The following is a 19,440-nucleotide window of genomic DNA, read 5'->3' as shown; positions in this document are numbered from 1 at the left end:
TTGGTAAAGCTTTTAAGTTGGTTATATGGTATCTACAAAAATTCTTAAAAATTAGGACTATACTTTTTTACAGGTCTTGCATGGCCACTTTGGTATTCCAGAAACAAGATGATGATTGAGACGAAGTTTCCAAACAAGTCTTACAAAGTCTTATTCCTCACTATCTCTTTCGTGCAGGGGTGGAGCTCCCTGCTAAGAGACGATGATAAGATCCAAGTGAATGTTGTTGTGACGCAGATCAGAGTGGTTGTGAGACTTCATTCCCACTGAAAATTTACTTTCTGATGTGTATGAGCTATAGGAATATGGTCTCTTGATGTAATCGTTTAGCGCACTCCAGGTTATTTATGTTGCTTTGGTTGTGACTATCCTTCCTGTCAATTGAACTTATTTTGTAAGCTGGAGTCCCCAGCACCTATATATATATATATATGTGTGTGTGTCTATTGCCTTGCTACCCTTATTTGGGTTCCAATATAAACCAAGGTTCTTCTCATTTTTTTTAAAAAAAATGATAGTTTAATGTTTGCGATGCTCAATATCTTCGATTAGATATAGTGAAAGAAGATACCCCTATGTATAGGGCTATATATTTTATCATTTATGAATAATATATTTGTATAGGCTTTAACGGCTATTTATATCAAAGATAACAATTTTCCATTTCACGGATTCCTCTCTCCTCATTCAGTCTTTGTGGGTCGAACCGAAATAAGTTCACATTTACCACTTTGGAGCAGTTCTACCTGATTTGGATTAATTAATTAGATATACTATCGCTATCCATTGGAGTTGAGGGAAGAAGCATCACACCACTTTAGCTGATATATTCTGATCTTTGTGAGATTAATAAAATTTTAACTTGAGGTGGCAAAAGATACTTATTTACTTTTATAGATGATGCAACTAGGTTCTGGTATGTTTATTTGCTTAGAACAAAAGATGAAGTATTAGACTATTTTAAGATCTATAAGACAGAGGTGGAAAACCAACTGGGGAAGACAATAAAGAGATTGAGGTCTGATAAAGGTGAGGAATATATTCCTAGAGGTAAGGCATAATCCATGAGTTTACGCCACTATATTCACCATAGACTAACAGAGTAGCCGAGAGAAAGAACCAAATGATCTGTGACTTGGTTAACATCTTGTTACAAAGTTCGGGTACGGCTATCTCATGATGGAGTGAGGCTGTTCTCACAGTTAACTTTATCTTGAATAGAGTCGCTTCTTGAAACCGCGAGACAACCCCTTATGAAGGATAGAATGGGAGAAAATCGAATATGTCCTTTCTTCACACTTGCGATTGTTTAGCCAATGTACATATTCCCCAACCGAAGAAAAAGAAATTAGGACAAAAACTATCGATTATGTCTTTCTAGGGTATACATATAAGAGTATTGTCTATAGATTCTTAGTGGTCCATTCTAAGGTCTCAAATATTACTGTCAACTCGATAATAGAGTCTCGGGATGCGATATTCTTTGAGCACATCTTTCTCATCCAAGCGAAGGAGGTTGGTCTCTATGATATTTTAGTTGATGACCCTACTCCTCATAGTGTCAGTGACGCAGTTCCTGAATTGGAACTCAGGAGGAACAAGCGACAAAGAACTGGCCTCCACGAGCATAGCCGCCACGAGCTGAGGTACCAGAGCTACACTCGCCTCCATCCCCTACCACCACCACCCCCCAAGGGGAAGGGCAGCGCAAACAAAGGACAGGGAGAGCATAGCAGGGCTAGGAGGTGCAGATGCGCAGCGAGCTAACCACTAGGACGCAGATCCGATCGGTGGGAGACCGACACCCCGACTCTCGTGGCACTGGTCAAATGGTTAGATACAATACATGTAACACTGAATCTTTGGACATGCTTGATTTGCTATTAGTTTGGTAGATGTCCTAAGACTGTCTTCGTTCTATTTTTGGAGAATGTGTACTCTTCTTCTTTGCTGTTTTTATCAATGTTTGCCTCTGTCTTCTCAATTCGTTTGTGTCATTCAGCGGAGCTCCCACCAATTTTAAAAGAAAAAAAAGGAAGAAACATTTTCCTAAACATTTCGGTTCCATCGAACCTAATCCTTATACAGGCCGGACTCTGCAGCCACGTTTTTTATCAGTTGGCACTTACAGTTACTATTTACTGTTGTAGTGACATCTCATGGAAATACTAATATTTACGCCTGGCCAATGGAGGGTCCACATCTAAATGGCCTGTGTCGACTGAACGCCTGCAGCATCCAAACTGATGATGCAACAGGCAGCGGTCATGCAGAACATTTCAGAGACAGCCATAGAGGGACACTGGCAGATTTACAAGCGCCAGTGGCAGGAGGTATCTTCACACAGTAAACCTGAAACAGATATGTCATGAACAGTAAACCTACCAGCGTCTGCATTTTCTGTCTGTCAGGATGTTGATTGATACTTCTCATGTTAAAACGCAATCAAGCAAAACAATTTCTCAAGAAAGTGGAAACAGCAGAAAGATCAGAACCATATCTCGCATCACTGTCAAGGCAACCTCAGCACAATAAACATATACTTACTGTCTTGTCATTTATGTTTTTTTTTTGAAGGACAGACGCCCTCTAGGGAAAAAGTTCTCCATTACTCCAGAAGATACACTGCCATTTTACAGTAAAGTCCATGTATAGGATGGAAACTTCCAATAAGCCCTATTGGCAAGGACCTAAATGCAATAAAGAAATTATATTATAGTCCTTCTAGAGATGTCGCTGGCGAGGAACCTAGAGGCTCGCCACCAACGAAATCCAAATAGCATAGCCTCTCTAGAGCCGCCGCCACTGGACACCAACCATGGTCGCCTCCACCCACAACGGGACCTTGCGGCGTGTCCGTAGAACTGATGGTAAAACACTGCATCGCAGGTGGGAATAGACCTCTCAGCGCTGGTAGATTGATGGGCCAGCGGTCCTCCCGGCCATCATCTCAAAACCAACACCAAATGTCGAGGTAGCAAAGGTCGAAGCCGTAGATCTTGATGATGCTTCACCGAGCACGACCAAGGGGGAGTACTTCGGTTGCTTGTGGGGATCAGCTCGGGGCGATCAACCCCAACCAGAGACCTAGTGCCCATGACAACAATCAAGAGTAGCAGCACACCAGCTAGCACTTCTCTATTGCATCTTGGCTGGAGCAATGGAGGAGGGAGGGAACGCTCGCCGGAGAGGAAGCCAGGGAGGAAGGCAAAAGTCATCACGCCTACAACCACAAGGGAAACCATAGGAAGAGCAGCTTACAGGTATCGAAGAACAAATCGCCACCAGAAGGAATGGTGATGGTGGTGAGGCCAGGAGCAAACCCACAAACTACTGCTACATAGATACTAAGTACTAGATCTATACAAAAGGTGAGTCCCTCACCCTAATCTTCATCGCCGGCAAGCCAAAGACAGTAGGGGAGGGGCTAAATTCAGCCCTAAGGCAGAGCACTCTCTGGAATCGCCTGTCTACTGTAGCAATGGGAAATATTTCCCTCCTACAGTAGATATGAAAGGTTCCCCTTACCTGTCTACTGTAGCAAGGGAAGCTCTCTCTGGAATCGCCTGTCTACCGTAGCAAGGGGAAAGGTTCCACGGAAGCACTATAGCTGTTGTTATCATTTATGTTTGTGAAGCCAGGCAGTTGGCTAGTCCTCGATCAAAAAGCCATTAGTCAAAACTAGCGGCATGACGCCACAAGACTAGCCATGTACAACATGGAAAATTTGGGAAGACTTGCTCAAGGCTTATATCATTTTCATCAAAGCTTATGGTCCCAGTAAACACTCAACACATGCCTCGACAAGGCACTCACCATTTCCCAAAATTATATACTCTCCGAAGAGCGCCTCCAGGAGAGCCAACGCAAGATGAGCTCTCAGGGTGCTATCGTTTCGGAAGCCCCCAAGCAGGAACACGGCGACGGCACTGGAATACATTGAAGACGGTGCATTGCCCTTGGTGGTTGCTTTGCTTGCGGCGACGGATGCGGTTTGAGAGGAAGCTGGCCTGCCTTCAAGTTTGAATCATGAAACGTGGGATGTGGTGCTCCAAGATGGCCAAGAGCTCCCTGCTTTGGCTACCACCCCTATCCAGTTGCTGCCCCTCGAGCCTACCTGCAGCCTCCACAAGCTGCCCTCTCAGCCTTTGCGGCAAAAGCCGCCCGCTGGAATTGATGCATTCCTTATAGAGTGGCAGGTAGGCCATGCCAATCACCAGCTCAAGCGGGAGGTCCCTCAGGCAGATTGGTGACTCACCCCTTTCCATTATCCTCGTGAAGTTAACAAAGTGCTGTTGTGCACATGCAAATCCTGCAGAAAAGGCTGCCTCGGACCAATGCTCATTCATGAAAGACCTAAGCTTGGCATCCACGACCTCATCAGCAGATCTTGAAATACTGTCTGCAACAGCATATGTGGCAGCTGGGTCATTGAGGAAGTTCGAGCGGAGAAGAAAATCCACACCATGCAGAGAACCCGTGCTCCTCTCACCAGCAGCCTTGATAATTTCAATGCTGAGGGGGGCAAGAACATGTTGCGGGACAAGAGGCAGAAGATAAGCAGCAACTGCAACCTGGCTACTGGAGGTTGCAGCAGTAAGGGCTAGGCAGAGCTCCATTTCTCGACACCCATGGTTGACAAACCATTCAACAACTTGGAGGCATCCACGTTCAGCAGCCCGCATTAAAGGTCCAAGAAAGCCAACAGCATTACCTTCTTCAACCAAGCATTCCATTGTTTCGATCTTCCCATAGTGAGCGGCAAAGCCAAGGGCTAGATCCACATCAATGTCCAAGCTGTTCCTTTGAGCAATCTGAACAGAAGTACAAACAATTAAATGCATTCAAATGCTTCCAATTGCAATTGCTTGAAGATATATTTGCACCAAGAGAGAAAAATATTTCAAATAGCACACAATTGAAATGAAGAACCTGATAATGAACAGAAATAGCTTCTAAATTAGGATGTTCAAAATGTTAGTGCTTACACAAGGGAAGCAATCATCTAGTGTATAAAGTTTTTCGTATTTGAGCAACTGCCCGAAAATGATAAATTGCGTCGCAAAGCTTTATTGGATTTGTCACGTAGTACACATGCATAGCTATCTTAATTTGGTCTACAACGAGTGAAAACACTTTATAGTAATTACAAGGATACTCCACTTCTATGTTGGCTATTTAAATCTTGTATCATGACTCTAGCGTGTTTGATACCATATTGCTAGGCAATGCTGATCAGGTCAATTCAGAAATGCCTTCCATCATGACTCTAATACGCCTCTACAAGAGAAATTTGGTGGATCTATTCTATCAGTGAGTTCTGTTTTTCAAAGAGAGCTGATATTTTCCGGATTTCCCGGTGGCGATTCCGGAGGTGATCTTTGTGGGCGTTCCACGGTCTGCTTCCTGCGTCGGTGCGGTCTCTCTGGCCACTCGTCGTCGGCTTTCCTGTCCGATGTTGCCATGGCCTTCGACAATGGTGATGCGGTTGCTGATCTGGGCGTGATGGATGGGGAATCGTCGGCTTCTGATGTGTGCACTCTCAGTGGTCACTCTCCATCGGCTTCAGAGTTCATACAGGCTGCTCGGTTGGCAGGCTTCTCGGATAACGAGATCATCCGAGCTGAAAGGGTCAATGATGGTGACGGTGTTTGCTGGCCTCTCGTATCGTCGAGGCTGTGGCCAACCACATCATCGCCAAAAGAGAGATCTCTGAAGGGGAAGATGCTACTTTGAAGGATGACATATCTCCGGATCGATCATCAATGGTTTCCAAGCCTTATGGTCGCCGTGGGAGAAGCCGTGGATGGCTTATGTGGCAATGGAAAGGCTCGCTGCCAAAAGCGAGGTCTCTTCTGGTGGTTGTCTTTGGAGATTTCATGCCAGCAAATCTGATGTCAGAGGCAAATTCCAATCAACCAAACAAGGAATGCCTTTGTGAAAAATCTGTTGGCAACCATTTTGAAAATCTGGCTTCAGATCAGAGAGCCATTAGTGGATCGGCTGCTTCCTTTCTTGAGAGGGCGCATAAGGCAACTTATGGCAGAAATAGGAAGGATGTCTTTGGTGCCACTTGGGAGCGACTTGAGCATCAATCAAGGACATTCCCTTCCCTCGGAAGCCCCTGCATCAACTCCACTCCATTGCCGTGAGCTAAGGAGAGCACGGGAATCTTACGCTCAGGTGCTCATGGCCGGACGTGGTGATGATCATTTTCCTAATTCGAAGCCCGGTGGTTCCAGAGGTGCTTGTCGTGCCTCTTCTACGGTGCAAAACAAGCCGGCTCAAAAGCTCTCAGGCCGGGGAATCAGTCATCAATCATCGGTGTCGATCTTGAACTCCCTGTTGTCCGCCAATGCAGCTGGCGCTTTTGGAGGCTTCGGAGTTCTGGTCAGTCCAGTATTCTCTTTTGGAGCTTCTGGCGTGCAACAGGCGCCAGCTGTGGGGGGCCTTCATCGGCCTCGCGGTTCAAGGCGTGGGCGTGGAAGAGCTCCGGCTGCACCCCTTCTTCAACATCTGGTGCTCCATTTTGGACAAACAAAAATGCGACGCCATCTTCATCGTTGCAGGTAAATGACGCTCTAGATGTTTCATCAAAGCTAAAGAAACCATATTGCTTCCGGTGTAAAACCAAGGGACATACTGCGGAGCAATGAGACACGACTCTCTACTATGAGATCTGCGACAAGAAGGATCATCTTCCAACCAAATGCATGCTACTCTGATTGCCTAAGCCAAACGCGACACTCTTCGGGTTCGGAGGAACCAAACTTGGTTTCTTCCATATCTCTGAGATCGGACATAAAGGTACCACACCTCAATCTTCTCCGACTGCTATCATCTCTATCACGAGTGGCCGAGTAATAGCGTATGTGATTCAAAACAAACTAAGAGGTCTCATCCATACGGATTGGAACCGGGAGGCAATCCCTAAGGGGACAGACACTTTTCATGTGGCTTTCCGACATTGGAAGAGCTTCACAGGATGATCGAAGTTGAATTCCGTCTTAAAGCACACGGGGTAACACTCTTCTGGAGAGTGGATGCCGTCTGATGTGCCTTCCCCCAACTATCAACTGAATAGTGTATGGGTTCATGTCTCGGGAGTCCCACCTATGTACCGACACTATTTGGCCATCTAGGCCATTGGCACAATGCTTGGCTCTCCGTAGGAGATCAACATGAAATTCCTACAACAGCGAGGCATTATTCGCATGCAGGTTGCCATAATGGATGTCAAACTGCTGCCGGTAAAAACGGATACTGTCTTTGGTCTTGACAGGTATGAAGTCACTTTTACTCTTGACGATATGAACTTCATTGTTGATGTTGGTACTGATCCACCTTTCAGTGGTGATTTCAATGAGGATGACGATTTGCTCGATGATAGTTATGACCATACCAACGACTCGGACGAACAATCCAAAAAATCAAAAAAGAATGATTCCAATGCCTTAGACAATATATCAAATAATTCAGGTCCTATGCAGGTGGACAAAAACATGAAGATGTGCCCTCAACAGATGGAGCATGGGGGACGGCATATACCATGCCTATCATCATAGATGCTGAGTCACATTGTGGTTACACCTTTTAATCCAAAGCACAGACAACTTTCATATTCGCCGAGCTGCACTTCACACAAGTCTCCGGGGAATAGGTCAGCGCCACTGGCTTTGCAGGTTCCAGGGGATGTGCCTCTTGAGAAGGATGCGCCGTCTCTGTTGCGGGCACCACCCATGATGGTTGCACCATCTCTGGAGATTGCGCCAACTAAGGGGATTGAGATTTCTGCACAGCCATCGTGTGCGATAGCTACCTTTCGCCTTGGGTGTGACTCTTCATCGACCCTCATCGCGCCTAGGGATGCGGCGCGCCCTCAGGTGGTGGTGCCGACTCCGAAGTCTGTGCTGAATCTGGGGGCAACGCCACCAAAAGAATTTGCATCGCCCATACTGGTGTCTACACAGGCTCATGGGGGCGGCTTGAGTTCAGCACTGCCCACAAGTGCGCTGGCATCCATCCGTTGTGGGCATGAACTTTTATCGACTACACCTCGAGATTAATGCTTCCACTCTAGATTTATCTCTGATTACGGAAGGAGAATTTTTTTTATTAAATTCCATCCAAGCAACAAAATAGAAAAATTTAAATAGATTCTTATGGCGGTCTACGGACCAGGGCAGGACGATTTCAATTCTAGCTTCCTAACAGAGTTAGTGCGTGCCTGCCAGCAGAACCACCTCCCTACCCTAATTGGCGGGGATTTTAATATCCTGAGGAATAGCAGTGAAAAGAATAACATAAGATATAATGGTCTTTGGCCTTTTCTGTTCAATGCTGTTATTGATAGCTTTGATCTCGGAGAAATTGATTTAACAGGTCGACAATACACTTGGGCAAATTCCCTTCCTAATCCAACTTATGAAAAGTTAGAAAGAATTCTTATGTCTACGGAATGGGAGTCTAAGTATCCATTGGTCTCTGTACACGCTCTGGATAAAGGTGTTTCGGACCATACGCTACTGTTGCTTGACACTGGAATGGCGACTTTCGTTGGGAACCAGAGGCAGTTCAAATTAGAATTTAGCTGGTTTACTCGGGATGATTTCCATGACCGTGTGGTGGAAATCTGAATAAGCCGATAAAAGGCCGTAACCATGCCCAACGATGGAATAACAAGATGGGCGTCTTACGCAAACATCTATGGGGTTAAGCAGCCCATACTAGTGGGACTTACAAATAAGAAAAGTCCAACCTTCAGTCCATTGTTAACGAATTGGATATTGCTACTGAGGTATCGGATAGGGCCTATCCGACATTGAGAGAGCAGTTAGCTCAATCTAAAGATCGGCTAGCCAGACTTCTTCGTGAAAAAGAAATCAGAATGTACCAGTGTGCAAAGGTGACGGATGTCCTGCTAGGTGATAATAATACCAAATACTTCCAGATGGTTGCCAATGACAAACATAGAAATAAACGGATCTTTTGCCTAGAGCAAGATGAAGGCAAAATCAAAGGCGAGACATCCCTAAAGGGCTATATTATCAATTATTATAAAACCTTGTTTGGGTCGTCTGAGGACAATTCCTTCTCACTGGATAAGTCTAGGAATGAGGACATCTCTCAGATCTCTTATGCTAAGAATGAATTCCTTACGACACCGTTCTCGGAGAAGGAAGTTCAAGATGTAGTGTTCGACATGGAACACAATAAAGCTCCCGGCCCGGATAGGTTTCCGGCAGAATTTTACCAAAGATTCTGGGATGTCATCAAGTTTGACTTGATGAATTTATTTCACGAATTATATGTGAGTGAACTGCCGTTGTTTAGCCTCAATTTCGGGGTTATAACGCTGCTACCGAAAATCAAAGAGGCAAATTGGATCCAACAATACAAACCTATTTATTTGCTGAATGTCAGCTTCAAGATTTTCACAAAGGTAGCCACTTCCATTGCGGATCGAGTGGTCAGTCCAACTCAAACTGCGTTCATACAAGAACGAAATATTCTAGAAGGAGTCGTCATTTTATATGAAACAATACATGAATTACATAGAAAGAAAATGAGTGGGGTAATTTTTAAGGTTGATTTCGAGAAGGCCTATGACAAGGTCAAACGGCCCTTCCTTCTACAGACTTTACGAATGAAAGGCTTCTCATTCAAGTGGATTTCTTGGATTAAGACTTTCGTTTCAGGGGACAGTGTAGCAGTTAAAGTAAATGGTCAAATGGCCCTTCCTTCTACAGACTTGACGAATGAAAGGCTTCTCATTCAAGTGGATTTCTTGAATTGAGACTTTCGTTTCAGGGGGCAGTGTAGCAATTAAAGTAAATGATGACGTCGGGCCTTATTTTCAAACAAGAAAAGGCCTCCGACAAGATGACCCCCTTTTCCCAATGTTATTCAACATTGTAGCTGATATGCTAGCTGTTATTATCAAAAGGGCCAAAGCAGATGGCCAAATTTGTAGAGTGGTGCCTCATCTCATAGATAATGGTATATCTATCCTATAATATGCTAACGACACATGATCTTGAAAAAACTCGTAATATGAAGCTATTGCTTTGTGCTTTTGAGCAATTATCGGGTCTTAAGATCAATTTTCATATGAGTGAATTGTTTTGTTTTGGCGAAGCCCATTCCATGTCCGAGCAATACACCGAGTTTTTCGGTTGTGGTACTGGCGATTTTCCTTTGTGATATTTAGGTATTCCTATTTATTATAGAAAACTGAGGAATGCTAGTTGGAGAAGAGACTCGGTAGTTGGAAAGTAAAACATCTTTCAACTGGTGAACGACTGACATTGATAAATTTAGTGCTCAACAGTCTACCCATGTACATGACGTCTTTCTTTTCTATACTGAGGGGGGTGCTTAAAAAGCTTGACTATTTTCGCTCTAGGTTCTACTGGAAAAGTGAAGGGCAGAAGAAAAAATACCGCCTTGGGATTAAGGGTCCAGGTACTAAGAATATTGTCTTACTCAGTAAATGGCCTTTTAAGTTGCTCATATTTGATGAAATGTAGCAACAACTGATTCGCAATAAATACCTGAGTTCTAAACCCTTATTGCAGGTCCAGTGGAAGGCCGATGATTCTCATTTCTGGGCTAGCCTTATGAATGTGAAGCGAGATTTTCTACACTTCGGAACTTTCACCATCAAAGATGGTACCCATATCAGGTTTTGGAAAGATCAATGGTTGGAAAATCCACCTCTGCGAGAATAATATCCTTACCTTTACAATATTGTAAGGAACAAACAGGATACTGTAGCACAAGTACTCCAAACATTCCCTCTAAATGTTTCTTTTAGAAGTGACCTTATAGGGCTAAAATTAGTAGTATAGAATGCTTCACTTCCTCGAATCGCTAATATTGTGCTTACTCATGAGCATGATGGGTTCCGCTAGAACTTAACCCCGAGTGGACAGTTCTCAATGAAATCTCACTATCTTGCCTTAGTGCATAGTGATGTTTGAGGGTTCCTCTCAAAGTCAAAATCTTTCTTTGGTACTTAAGCCAAGGTGTTGTCTTGATAAAGGGAGTACGAGTTGTTTTTGTCACCAAGAAGAGACAATTAAACATCTTTTTTTGACAGTCGTCTTGCCAGTGTCGTGTGGCCTATCATACAAGCAGCTGCAGGCCTCTTCTGACCTTGTTGTGTATCACATATGTTTGGTACTTGGTTACGTGGTATTAGGAAGGACTTGAAACCGAAAGTCCTGCTGGGAACGACGGCTACTTGCTAGTCGCTTTAGTTATACAGGAATGATATGGTATTTGATAAAAGAAATATTTCATCTCCTTTGCAGGTTATCTACCTTTGTACTCACTGGCTCCGTACCTGGGCTATATTACAGAAGCCGGACTCTCAGGATACGGTTACGGTGGCATGTCAGCATTTGGAGAGGTTGGTCAGGGAGTGTTTTACCCAAGTGTATGGGTGGCGGCCTAGTTGGAGGATCGGAGCGCCTTAGCATTTCTTGTCTTCACCTATGTTATTTTTATGGTGTTTTTTGTCTTTTCTTTTTGGCTGTGTGCATCTTCTATGCAGAGGCCGGGAGTGTTCTCAAAGCGATTGTATTATCTTGATGTAATTGTCTGTGTTCAGTAAAATCTTCCTTTATCGAAAAAACAAGAGAAATTTGGTTAGTGCAGCTATCCTATGAGAAGATTACTAATTGAAATGACAATATCTTGAATTACTATTACAGGTTATGTCATTAAATCTCATTAAACCCACGAGGTTCTCTGAGGTAAGCATGAGACCTTGCACCTGAATTGCCACTGCGATTACCAACATATTATGTGCCACCAATAGTAAGATCACGCCAGACATTAGTAAGCATCCTACCAACTATTCCATGACTGTATGGATCTCCACAGAATTTTGGAAGGTTCATATTTCAGAATAGATCACACATGAACACTGGAGCAGGTTTGTGCACCATATAAATTATTCAAGTCACGACTGTTATGGTCCAAAAAGAATGGTCCTATTTCTGTACGATATAAAAGGAAAGATAAGAAAAGGCCTGAATTACTAGCATACAGGAAATAAGGTATGTTGCAAAAAGATTAGTATTAATCAAATTGTAATCTGGTGATTACAAGGGACTATTGTGTGGTGCAAACAATTAAGAACCATTTATTAGTGCTGCATCTATGCTATCTGCTCAATAGGATTGTTAAACTAAATTGTATGAGTATCCTTTAGTATTACCTGAAGTAAGATCCGCACGAGTTCGGTGCTCCCATAGCGTGCAGCTTCAAGAAAGCATTGGTTCACATTGTCTGCGCCACCCTCTACCAACAATTCTAAAAGCCCTTGTATTGCAGCTGCCGAGATTCCTGATGCCCATCCTTGGTCAAAGGTGGTTGAGAAGAGTGTAAGAGGAAAGCATGCAGCATCAAATGCCTCCATGAAATCCTTCCCGGTAAGCTCATTATCAGCAAGATCCAGAAATGTCTTGAAAGCAGATAACTGAAGCTGAACCTCAATGATAGTGTTGTGGTTTCCTCTGCCCTTATTCTCCCGCACACGCGAATGTAGCCCAATGCACTTTAGAGCCCATTCTGTAAACTTGTGCACCTTTGCACTTGCTTCTGCTTTCAATACCTCATCACCCTGGGATTCTTGAAGTCGTTCATGCAATCTGAAATATACAGATCAATTATTCACAGTTGCCGCCAAAGCTGAAGAGTACCATGTTCATTCAACAAATATGCAAGGTGTAAAGTCAAATGAAATTATCAAAATCGATTAAGACTCCTGCAATCCCAAAGCATGCATTTCTTGTGAACATGTAACAGTTCAAGCCAACTTACTTTTGACTCATGAAGCTCACAGCATCGGCGAGGCTAGTCGTACGTCCCCTGCATGCCGACACACACGATGCGAGGAACGATGTCCGGAGCGCAGCACGCGTGAAATCCTTCGCGCCCTCGGACACAATCCTTCTGATCAACCCCACAACCGCATGCAGTTCCTCCCTGTCGCTCAAGAACCAAATAGCATCCACCGCCACGCAGAGCACATCGTTGAGCCCGTGTGCATCAGCCATCCCTACCAGCCCCTCGGCGCTCTCCCAATCGTGCGAGCTCACCGCGTGCTGGAACGACCGGCTAAGCTCAACCCGGTCTTGCCTCGAGAGCTTCCTCTCCTGCTGCCTGCCACTCTCCTTTTCCTCATTCCCAAGCTCCAAATCCAGCTCATCCCCAAAGTCAGAGCTCACCGATCTCGGCTTCTTGGCTACACAACCCTTGGAGTTCTTGGAATCCTTGGGTGGCGAGGGGCACTCCATGGAGCTGCCATTATTGGCATCTGCCATGCCGCCGCTCTCTGCGACGCCCGGTTCCATGTCCATCTCTGAAGACGCGAGTGGCTCCTCCCGCCTGGGATTCTTGCTCTCAACCTCCTTGCCCTTGGATCCAATCTTCTTGCAATGAAGACCCATTAGGCTTCCAAATGAATTATTGGAAAACTGAAGAGAAGGAAATAAGTCATGCAAATATCCACCTAGGAATCAAATTAATACTCACCGCCGAATTTTTCTTCCTCTGCACATCCATCTCCGACGTCCGATCCAACCTGCGAAATTCCTCTAAAAAATCATACAAAAAGATCGAGAATAATTATAGCTGGAACCCAGAAATGAGCACGAAACAGATCGAACCCACCTCAGGAAATAGCAGGGAGGATTCAGGCTGAGCGGCAGAATCTAAATGGACAAATCCCTCCTGGCACGAATCAAGAACCGACCAAGCAAATCCCAGCGACGCCACCCCTTGCAAGAACAGATCGAAATCAAACGAATTAGCAGTGCAGGAATTGGATTATCGACGAGCAACAAAAGGGGAAGAAATAATCGAAAAGAAGATGCGCGGGTTCATAACCATACCAGAAATCGAAAAAGGCAAGATTTTTTTTGTTCTTTTCCCCAGTGAATTAGAGGAGAACCGTAGGAAAGAAAGAAGAGTGCTGGGGATCGACAATAGTGTGGTAGGAAGAATTGATGAGCTGATATCGAAATGAGGGAGAGGAGGAGCCACTGCCTGCCTCGCTCGCGCCCCTGCGACTCCGGAGTTTCCCTCTCTCCTTGGAGGAGGCGGGGGTGAGGAGGAAGAAGAAATACGCTCTCTCTCTCTTCTCCCCTCTCTGTCGCACACACCACCACCACCACTCTCTCTCTGTCCTCTCTCCCTCGTTCTTTCAGCTTTTCTTAGGGGTGTTGGATTCGCCTGCTCTGCATTTTTCTGTGTGTCCTTGCAGGCCCAGTTTAAGCTTTTTAAAACCCACTGGAAAGTGGAGTACTTTTCGAGATGGCTGAAAGCTGGTTTAATTGGAGAGGTACAAACTACAAAACCTACCAAATGTTGTTATGCTTAGAGTAATTTGTGGCATTACCCTTAATTAAAGAATTGAATAAGCATAGACTGCAAAGATTTTGAATCTCTAGTACCTACTTTTTGTACTATGAAGTCTATTAGTTCAAATGCTCGAACAGTTAATTCAATGTACATGGACTACATGCATGCTTTGTTTAATCCGGACTAATTTGTTTAAAGACTGGGCGTTCCAAATGTACTTATGCTTAGGATGTCTCAAGAATTGCTACCTAACTGCTTGCTTAAAACATTTCTCTCGCATCGTAAATTGTTTATAGCTGTTAATTTTTTCTTTGTTTTTGCTAATTGCTAGCATGGTTTGGTTGGATGTTTTTAATCCTATTGTGCAATATACGTTGATCTCACTTCTTGTTTCAAGCTCAAAGTAATCCTTTATGTATATACTTGGACCATAGAAAGTGTCTTTAATTAAAGCTCAAAATTAATCCTTCATGTATCTACTTCAAATTATATATTACTACCTCTATTCTTTTTTACTTGCCATGTAGAACATCGGTCTCCAATATGCATGTTTTAATATTATTTTTTAACTATTTTCTTAGTAAAATTTGTTAAACATATAATCGTATGAAAGTATTTTTATGACGAACCCACTCATATCATTAGCATATGTTGAATTCTAGCAATTCCGTGTGTATTAATGGTTAAAGTTTTTAAAGTTTGACTTCTTGTCCCTGGTGGAGTATTGTTAACTGTTGTTATCGAAGCAGCTGTGTTTATTTGATGTTATAAGTTATAACAAATCGTTTTGTTCAAAATATGGAGGGTTACTTTGATCACTCTTATGTTAGTGGAGCATCTGTTCTTCCTTTTCGTTTTGTTTTGCTGGAAGTTGGAATAATCTACTTTTTTAATTATTTGAGTTGTTTTATGTTTGTAAAATATTATATTTTCTTATTGTGTAATTTTTATTACTGGTTTTACTTAAAGAATGGATATGTTCCGATCCTAGGCAATAGCTGAAAACATTATATATGCAATATGGACCAATAAAACCTGGCACTCTACTAAATCCGTACAACTTTTAGGTTTCTAGTTGAATTGAGATTTTGTTTATATTTGCAACCAATAATAACTCGATGTCGCAGTGAAAAATATAGAACATTATATTCTATATCTATATATCTGATGCAAACATGATCCTTTCTCCCGCTACCCACTCTCTTTCTCTAGTGATGTATTTCATCGTAAGTATTTACTTATAAGTCTAAAAAAATTATATAATTTCGTAAGTTTATATTCACATCAATCTACACAGCATTTTCGTAGGAAAGTGGGGCATCATATCAACAAATATATTGTCCATCGCTTTACTGTTGTGGTTATAAATACGAATCTCATAGAGCACTATCACCAATCGCTCGCGTTGTGGCATAATACAGGGGTAGTGATCATGTGATATGATGTTTCCTTCAATTTTTGTTTGGTTTTCAATGTTCATTTGGGGAACATCGAGGGACTTGGAGGCGTTGATCATGATGGATCTGGAATATATGGAGAAAAAAGAACTGATCATGCGATATAATGCACGTTTCCATCAATTTTTGTTTGGTTTTCAGTGTCAATTTGGGGAACATCGAGGGACTTGGAGGCGTTGATGGGTCTGGAATCTATGGAGAAAAAGAACTGATCATGTGATATGATGTTTCCAACAATTTTTGTTTGGTTTTCAATGTTATTTTGGGGAACATCGAGGGACTTGGAGGCGTTGATGGGTCTGGAATCTATGGAGAAAAAAGAACTGATCATGTGATATGATGTTTCCATCAATTTTTGTTTGGTTTTCAATGTCAATTTGGGGAACATCGAGGGACTTGGAGGCGTTGATGGGTCTGGAATCTATGAGAAAAAAAGAAGAAAATAAAATGTGCAGATGGGAGGAGGCGTTTTCATGCTTTATTTCACTCTCATTGGCCACAAGAAAGTGAGAGTCACATCGCATCACAAGGCAGGCACCAAACACTCGGTCCCTCTCCCATGTGGGTCCCGTCCTTTCTTTGTGTTCCCTCCGGGCCCACTCCAATAATTACACTGCCCTTCTTTCAGAGCTGTCATCTTCTGTGCCCAAGCTGAGATGGCACTTCCTGTGGTTGGAAGAAAAGGGTACAGATACAAATTTAAAGTTGCAAATTTGGGAATAATGATCGTTTAAAGAACTACCTTAATGCAGATCTATTCCAAATTCGATGCATCGCTTGTCATTGTTAGTTGGATTTTTAAGCGGTAGTAGTTACTCAATTTGTAATAGCGTCTAACTTATTATAGATGTCTAATTAGGTCATATTTCTCATTTCTCATTTTGTAACCTAAGTAGTTGCACAGTCTCCATAAATTATTACTGTCTCTAGTCCTCAAAAGTCAGTAGCGGACCCAAACCCAATGAGTAGATGCTCTCTTCTTCCTCTACCACCTTTACCTCACCTTCCTTTTTTCTTCTTCTTCCTCCTCCATCTCTAATTTTTAATGGAGCTCTAGGGTATAGAGAGGCTGGAGCCCCCTAGATCTACCTCTGCCAAAAGTTGATGTTATGTATAGGCCCTTAAACACAATTTGACTACTATTTTATATTGTATAACATCTATTAAGCCTATAAAAGGTCTAATATGATGAAAGAATTATGAAGACCAATCTTTGTGCATAGCTTTAATATGCTAATTTTAAAAGTTTCCAAATATATCAATACTAAATACTAAATATTTTAATCGCAACAATCAGAAACATCTCTTTTAACTAGATGGAGTAGTCCAGTATCACAAAAATAAACTTCTAGTATAAGATATTCCCTTGTTACTCTTTTTTAATAGTGTGACATTCCATGGCAATGTTGTCACAACATCAAGAAAAAAGATGCTCTTCTACCAAGGAAATTGGCTTTGAAATACCCTAAAAATACTCAAGCATCCCTATGTCTGCATAAACGCTGTCCACGCTACGCTTTGGTGCAAAAAGACTTTACAGAGAGAAGAGAGAAAAGAGATACCACAAAGGGGGCCAGCATCACACGGGCGCCACAGAGAATCCCAGCTTTTGGTCCGCACCACGGATCTGCAATTCTTGCAGATGCAATTGCAATATCGAAAACTTATTTTATTTACTGATGCAACACAGAGTGACACTCCTCTCTGATTCTCTGTGTGTGCTAGCGTGGGGCCTGTGCCACTTGATGCCAAGGCATATTTTAAAGCGTTCCTGACAAATGCGGCAGAATACTCATAAATTCTTTTTAACAGTCACAGAAAAAGAACCCAATCCTGCATAAAAAATGATAGGTCGACGGGGCAGACTGCCCCCTAGTTCCATCTTACCTGTGTTTGGATGCCCGTATCTAGTCGGTCTAGCATCCACCTCATCGTGTATAAGCTAGTTCAGTGTTTAGTTGACTGAACTGAACTAGCTTATATATAATAAGGTGGTTCAAATTTTAAAAATATTCTTTTAGATGTTAATCGGCTCGGTATGTCAAATTTGGTAGAATGATGCCGTCCAGGTCTGATTGTGCCGCTGTGAACACTAATCACGTGTGAACAATACTCGAATTTTTTTCTTATTTAAAATAGTAGTCTTCTGTTATAAAAATTATAGACGTGTTCTGTGCAACTTATTTTAATTAAATTTACATTAAAAACCTATGTAGAACTGAAACTAAAATTCTTAAAAAAAGATTACTTTTATTACTTCTAACAATTATTAAAGCCTTAAATAAATTCTTAAAAATTTAGAAAAATCCACTAATATTCTTCTAATGTGATGAACTAATTTTTAAAATTATTTTTAGCCCTAATTTATATGGTAAAAAATAAGTTTTTTTATAATACTCTATTTATATATATTTTTATCATCCTATGTAGCCTATACAGAATTAACTCATTCAGTCAACCAAATAAAATCTTATATTAAATCATTTTATTATATATAACCAACCAAACACATTCATATATCATCGTATATATATCTAATCAAATAAGCTACTCTACTACCTCATTTAAAACCATCTCATTTAGTCCCATACCATCCAAGATATCTCATCGCATTCCGTTCAACTAACCAACCGCTACTTTAATAAGATGATGTCAAACCTCAAATTTAAACCGGCTCAATGAGGCAGTGCTCTACGTAAGCACATAGAAACGTGGTAAAAAAAAAGTCCAAAGCTATAGGCTGAAGAAATTATCCCTTGTTAATTGGACGATCCGAACCATACGTGTTAGTGCCTTGACAATGTATTTCGGCGGATCCACTTGTGCTCAATAAGTTTTATGCGACCGCCGGTTCACAAGAACTCCCTACCGTCCTTTTTAAGCTCTTATGCTACCCCAGGTTCGCAAGAACTTCCAACCGTCCTTTCATGAGAGGTGTCCAATTGCAAATTTTATTTTGCTCATATTTTCCAGTAGAGTAAAAGTGGAAAAAGAGAAATGAAAAGAAAAAAAAAAAGAGAGGAGCACAGAAAGAAGAGAAAAGGACAAAAAGGACATAAGAGGGGAGAGAGGGGGAGGAGAGATGTGCAGGTGGGTGTGTGTAGGTGGCATGATGTGTGATGCTAGATCCTGTTCCGTGCGCTGCCTTGACGCACCGCGGTTTCAGCACCCGTCGGCGTCAAGCCGTCAACTAATGTCACCCTTGTCCCCGAGCGCTGCCCATCTCCAATTACTTCTGCTGCCGCTCCTGGTGTTTTCCCTTGTATTCGTAGAGGAAAAGATAATTAAAGAACAAACCGCAGACTTGTCGTCGTTCCAGCAGCAACGGCGAGGAAAAATATGCTTTTTTTGGGGTCACCTGTTTTCTAAAATACTTTAGATGATGAATTTGAGCTGTTAGATCGTGATCGAATGGTAAAAAACCATCTTTAACCTCCAGCTTGCTCTCGTAACACTGATTTTCTCCTCGCCTCCATCCGTCTCTGATAACGCTCCTGCCACCAGTATCACCTGCTACTGCGCTAATCCGGTTCTGCTGAGTTATCTCTTCTCACCCCCACCTCAGCATCACCCACTGGTTGTCCCAGTCACACGCTGTCCTTGGGACCTC

General features: G+C 42.6%; 1 protein-coding gene across 4 annotated transcripts; it reads right to left on the bottom strand.

Moving 5' to 3' along the window:
• Nucleotides 1–3,719: 3,719 nt before the first annotated feature.
• LOC133900085 (ankyrin repeat protein SKIP35-like) lies at nucleotides 3,720–14,262 on the bottom strand. 4 transcript variants are annotated; one of them, XM_062341192.1, is made up of 6 exons: nucleotides 13,905–14,262; nucleotides 13,684–13,790; nucleotides 13,546–13,607; nucleotides 12,832–13,442; nucleotides 12,227–12,659; nucleotides 3,720–4,814 (listed from the first exon to the last, which is right to left on the bottom strand). In XM_062341192.1, exons 3-6 carry the CDS (start codon nucleotides 13,573–13,575, stop codon nucleotides 4,017–4,019), a joined length of 1,872 nt encoding a protein of 623 aa, XP_062197176.1. In that variant the 5' UTR covers nucleotides 13,576–13,607; nucleotides 13,684–13,790; nucleotides 13,905–14,262; the 3' UTR covers nucleotides 3,720–4,016. The 4 variants fall into 4 exon arrangements, with proteins under 4 accessions (XP_062197176.1, XP_062197178.1, XP_062197175.1 ...); XM_062341194.1 differs by having other exon boundaries at nucleotides 12,832–13,439; XM_062341191.1 differs by having other exon boundaries at nucleotides 13,546–13,594.
• Between the last annotated feature and the right edge of the window lie 5,178 nt (nucleotides 14,263–19,440).

Source organism: Phragmites australis, chromosome 19, assembly GCF_958298935.1.
Source record: "Phragmites australis chromosome 19, lpPhrAust1.1, whole genome shotgun sequence".
NCBI classification, from domain to species: domain Eukaryota; kingdom Viridiplantae; phylum Streptophyta; class Magnoliopsida; order Poales; family Poaceae; genus Phragmites; species Phragmites australis.
Note: the sequence above shows the minus strand (reverse complement) of the source record. Positions and strands in the feature narration are given on the sequence as shown.

Bases quoted from the DNA above. Each gene is read 5' to 3' on its own strand.
- LOC133900085 (XM_062341192.1), bottom strand. From the start codon at position 13,575: ATGGATGTGCAGAGGAAGAAAAATTCGGCG. The intron at 13,443-13,545 runs GTGAGTATTAAT...CTTCATTGCAAG, and splicing joins AGAGGAAGAAAAATTCGGCG to AAGATTGGATCCAAGGGCAA. The intron at 12,660-12,831 runs GTAAGTTGGCTT...TGTATATTTCAG, and splicing joins GTGAGCTTCATGAGTCAAAA to ATTGCATGAACGACTTCAAG.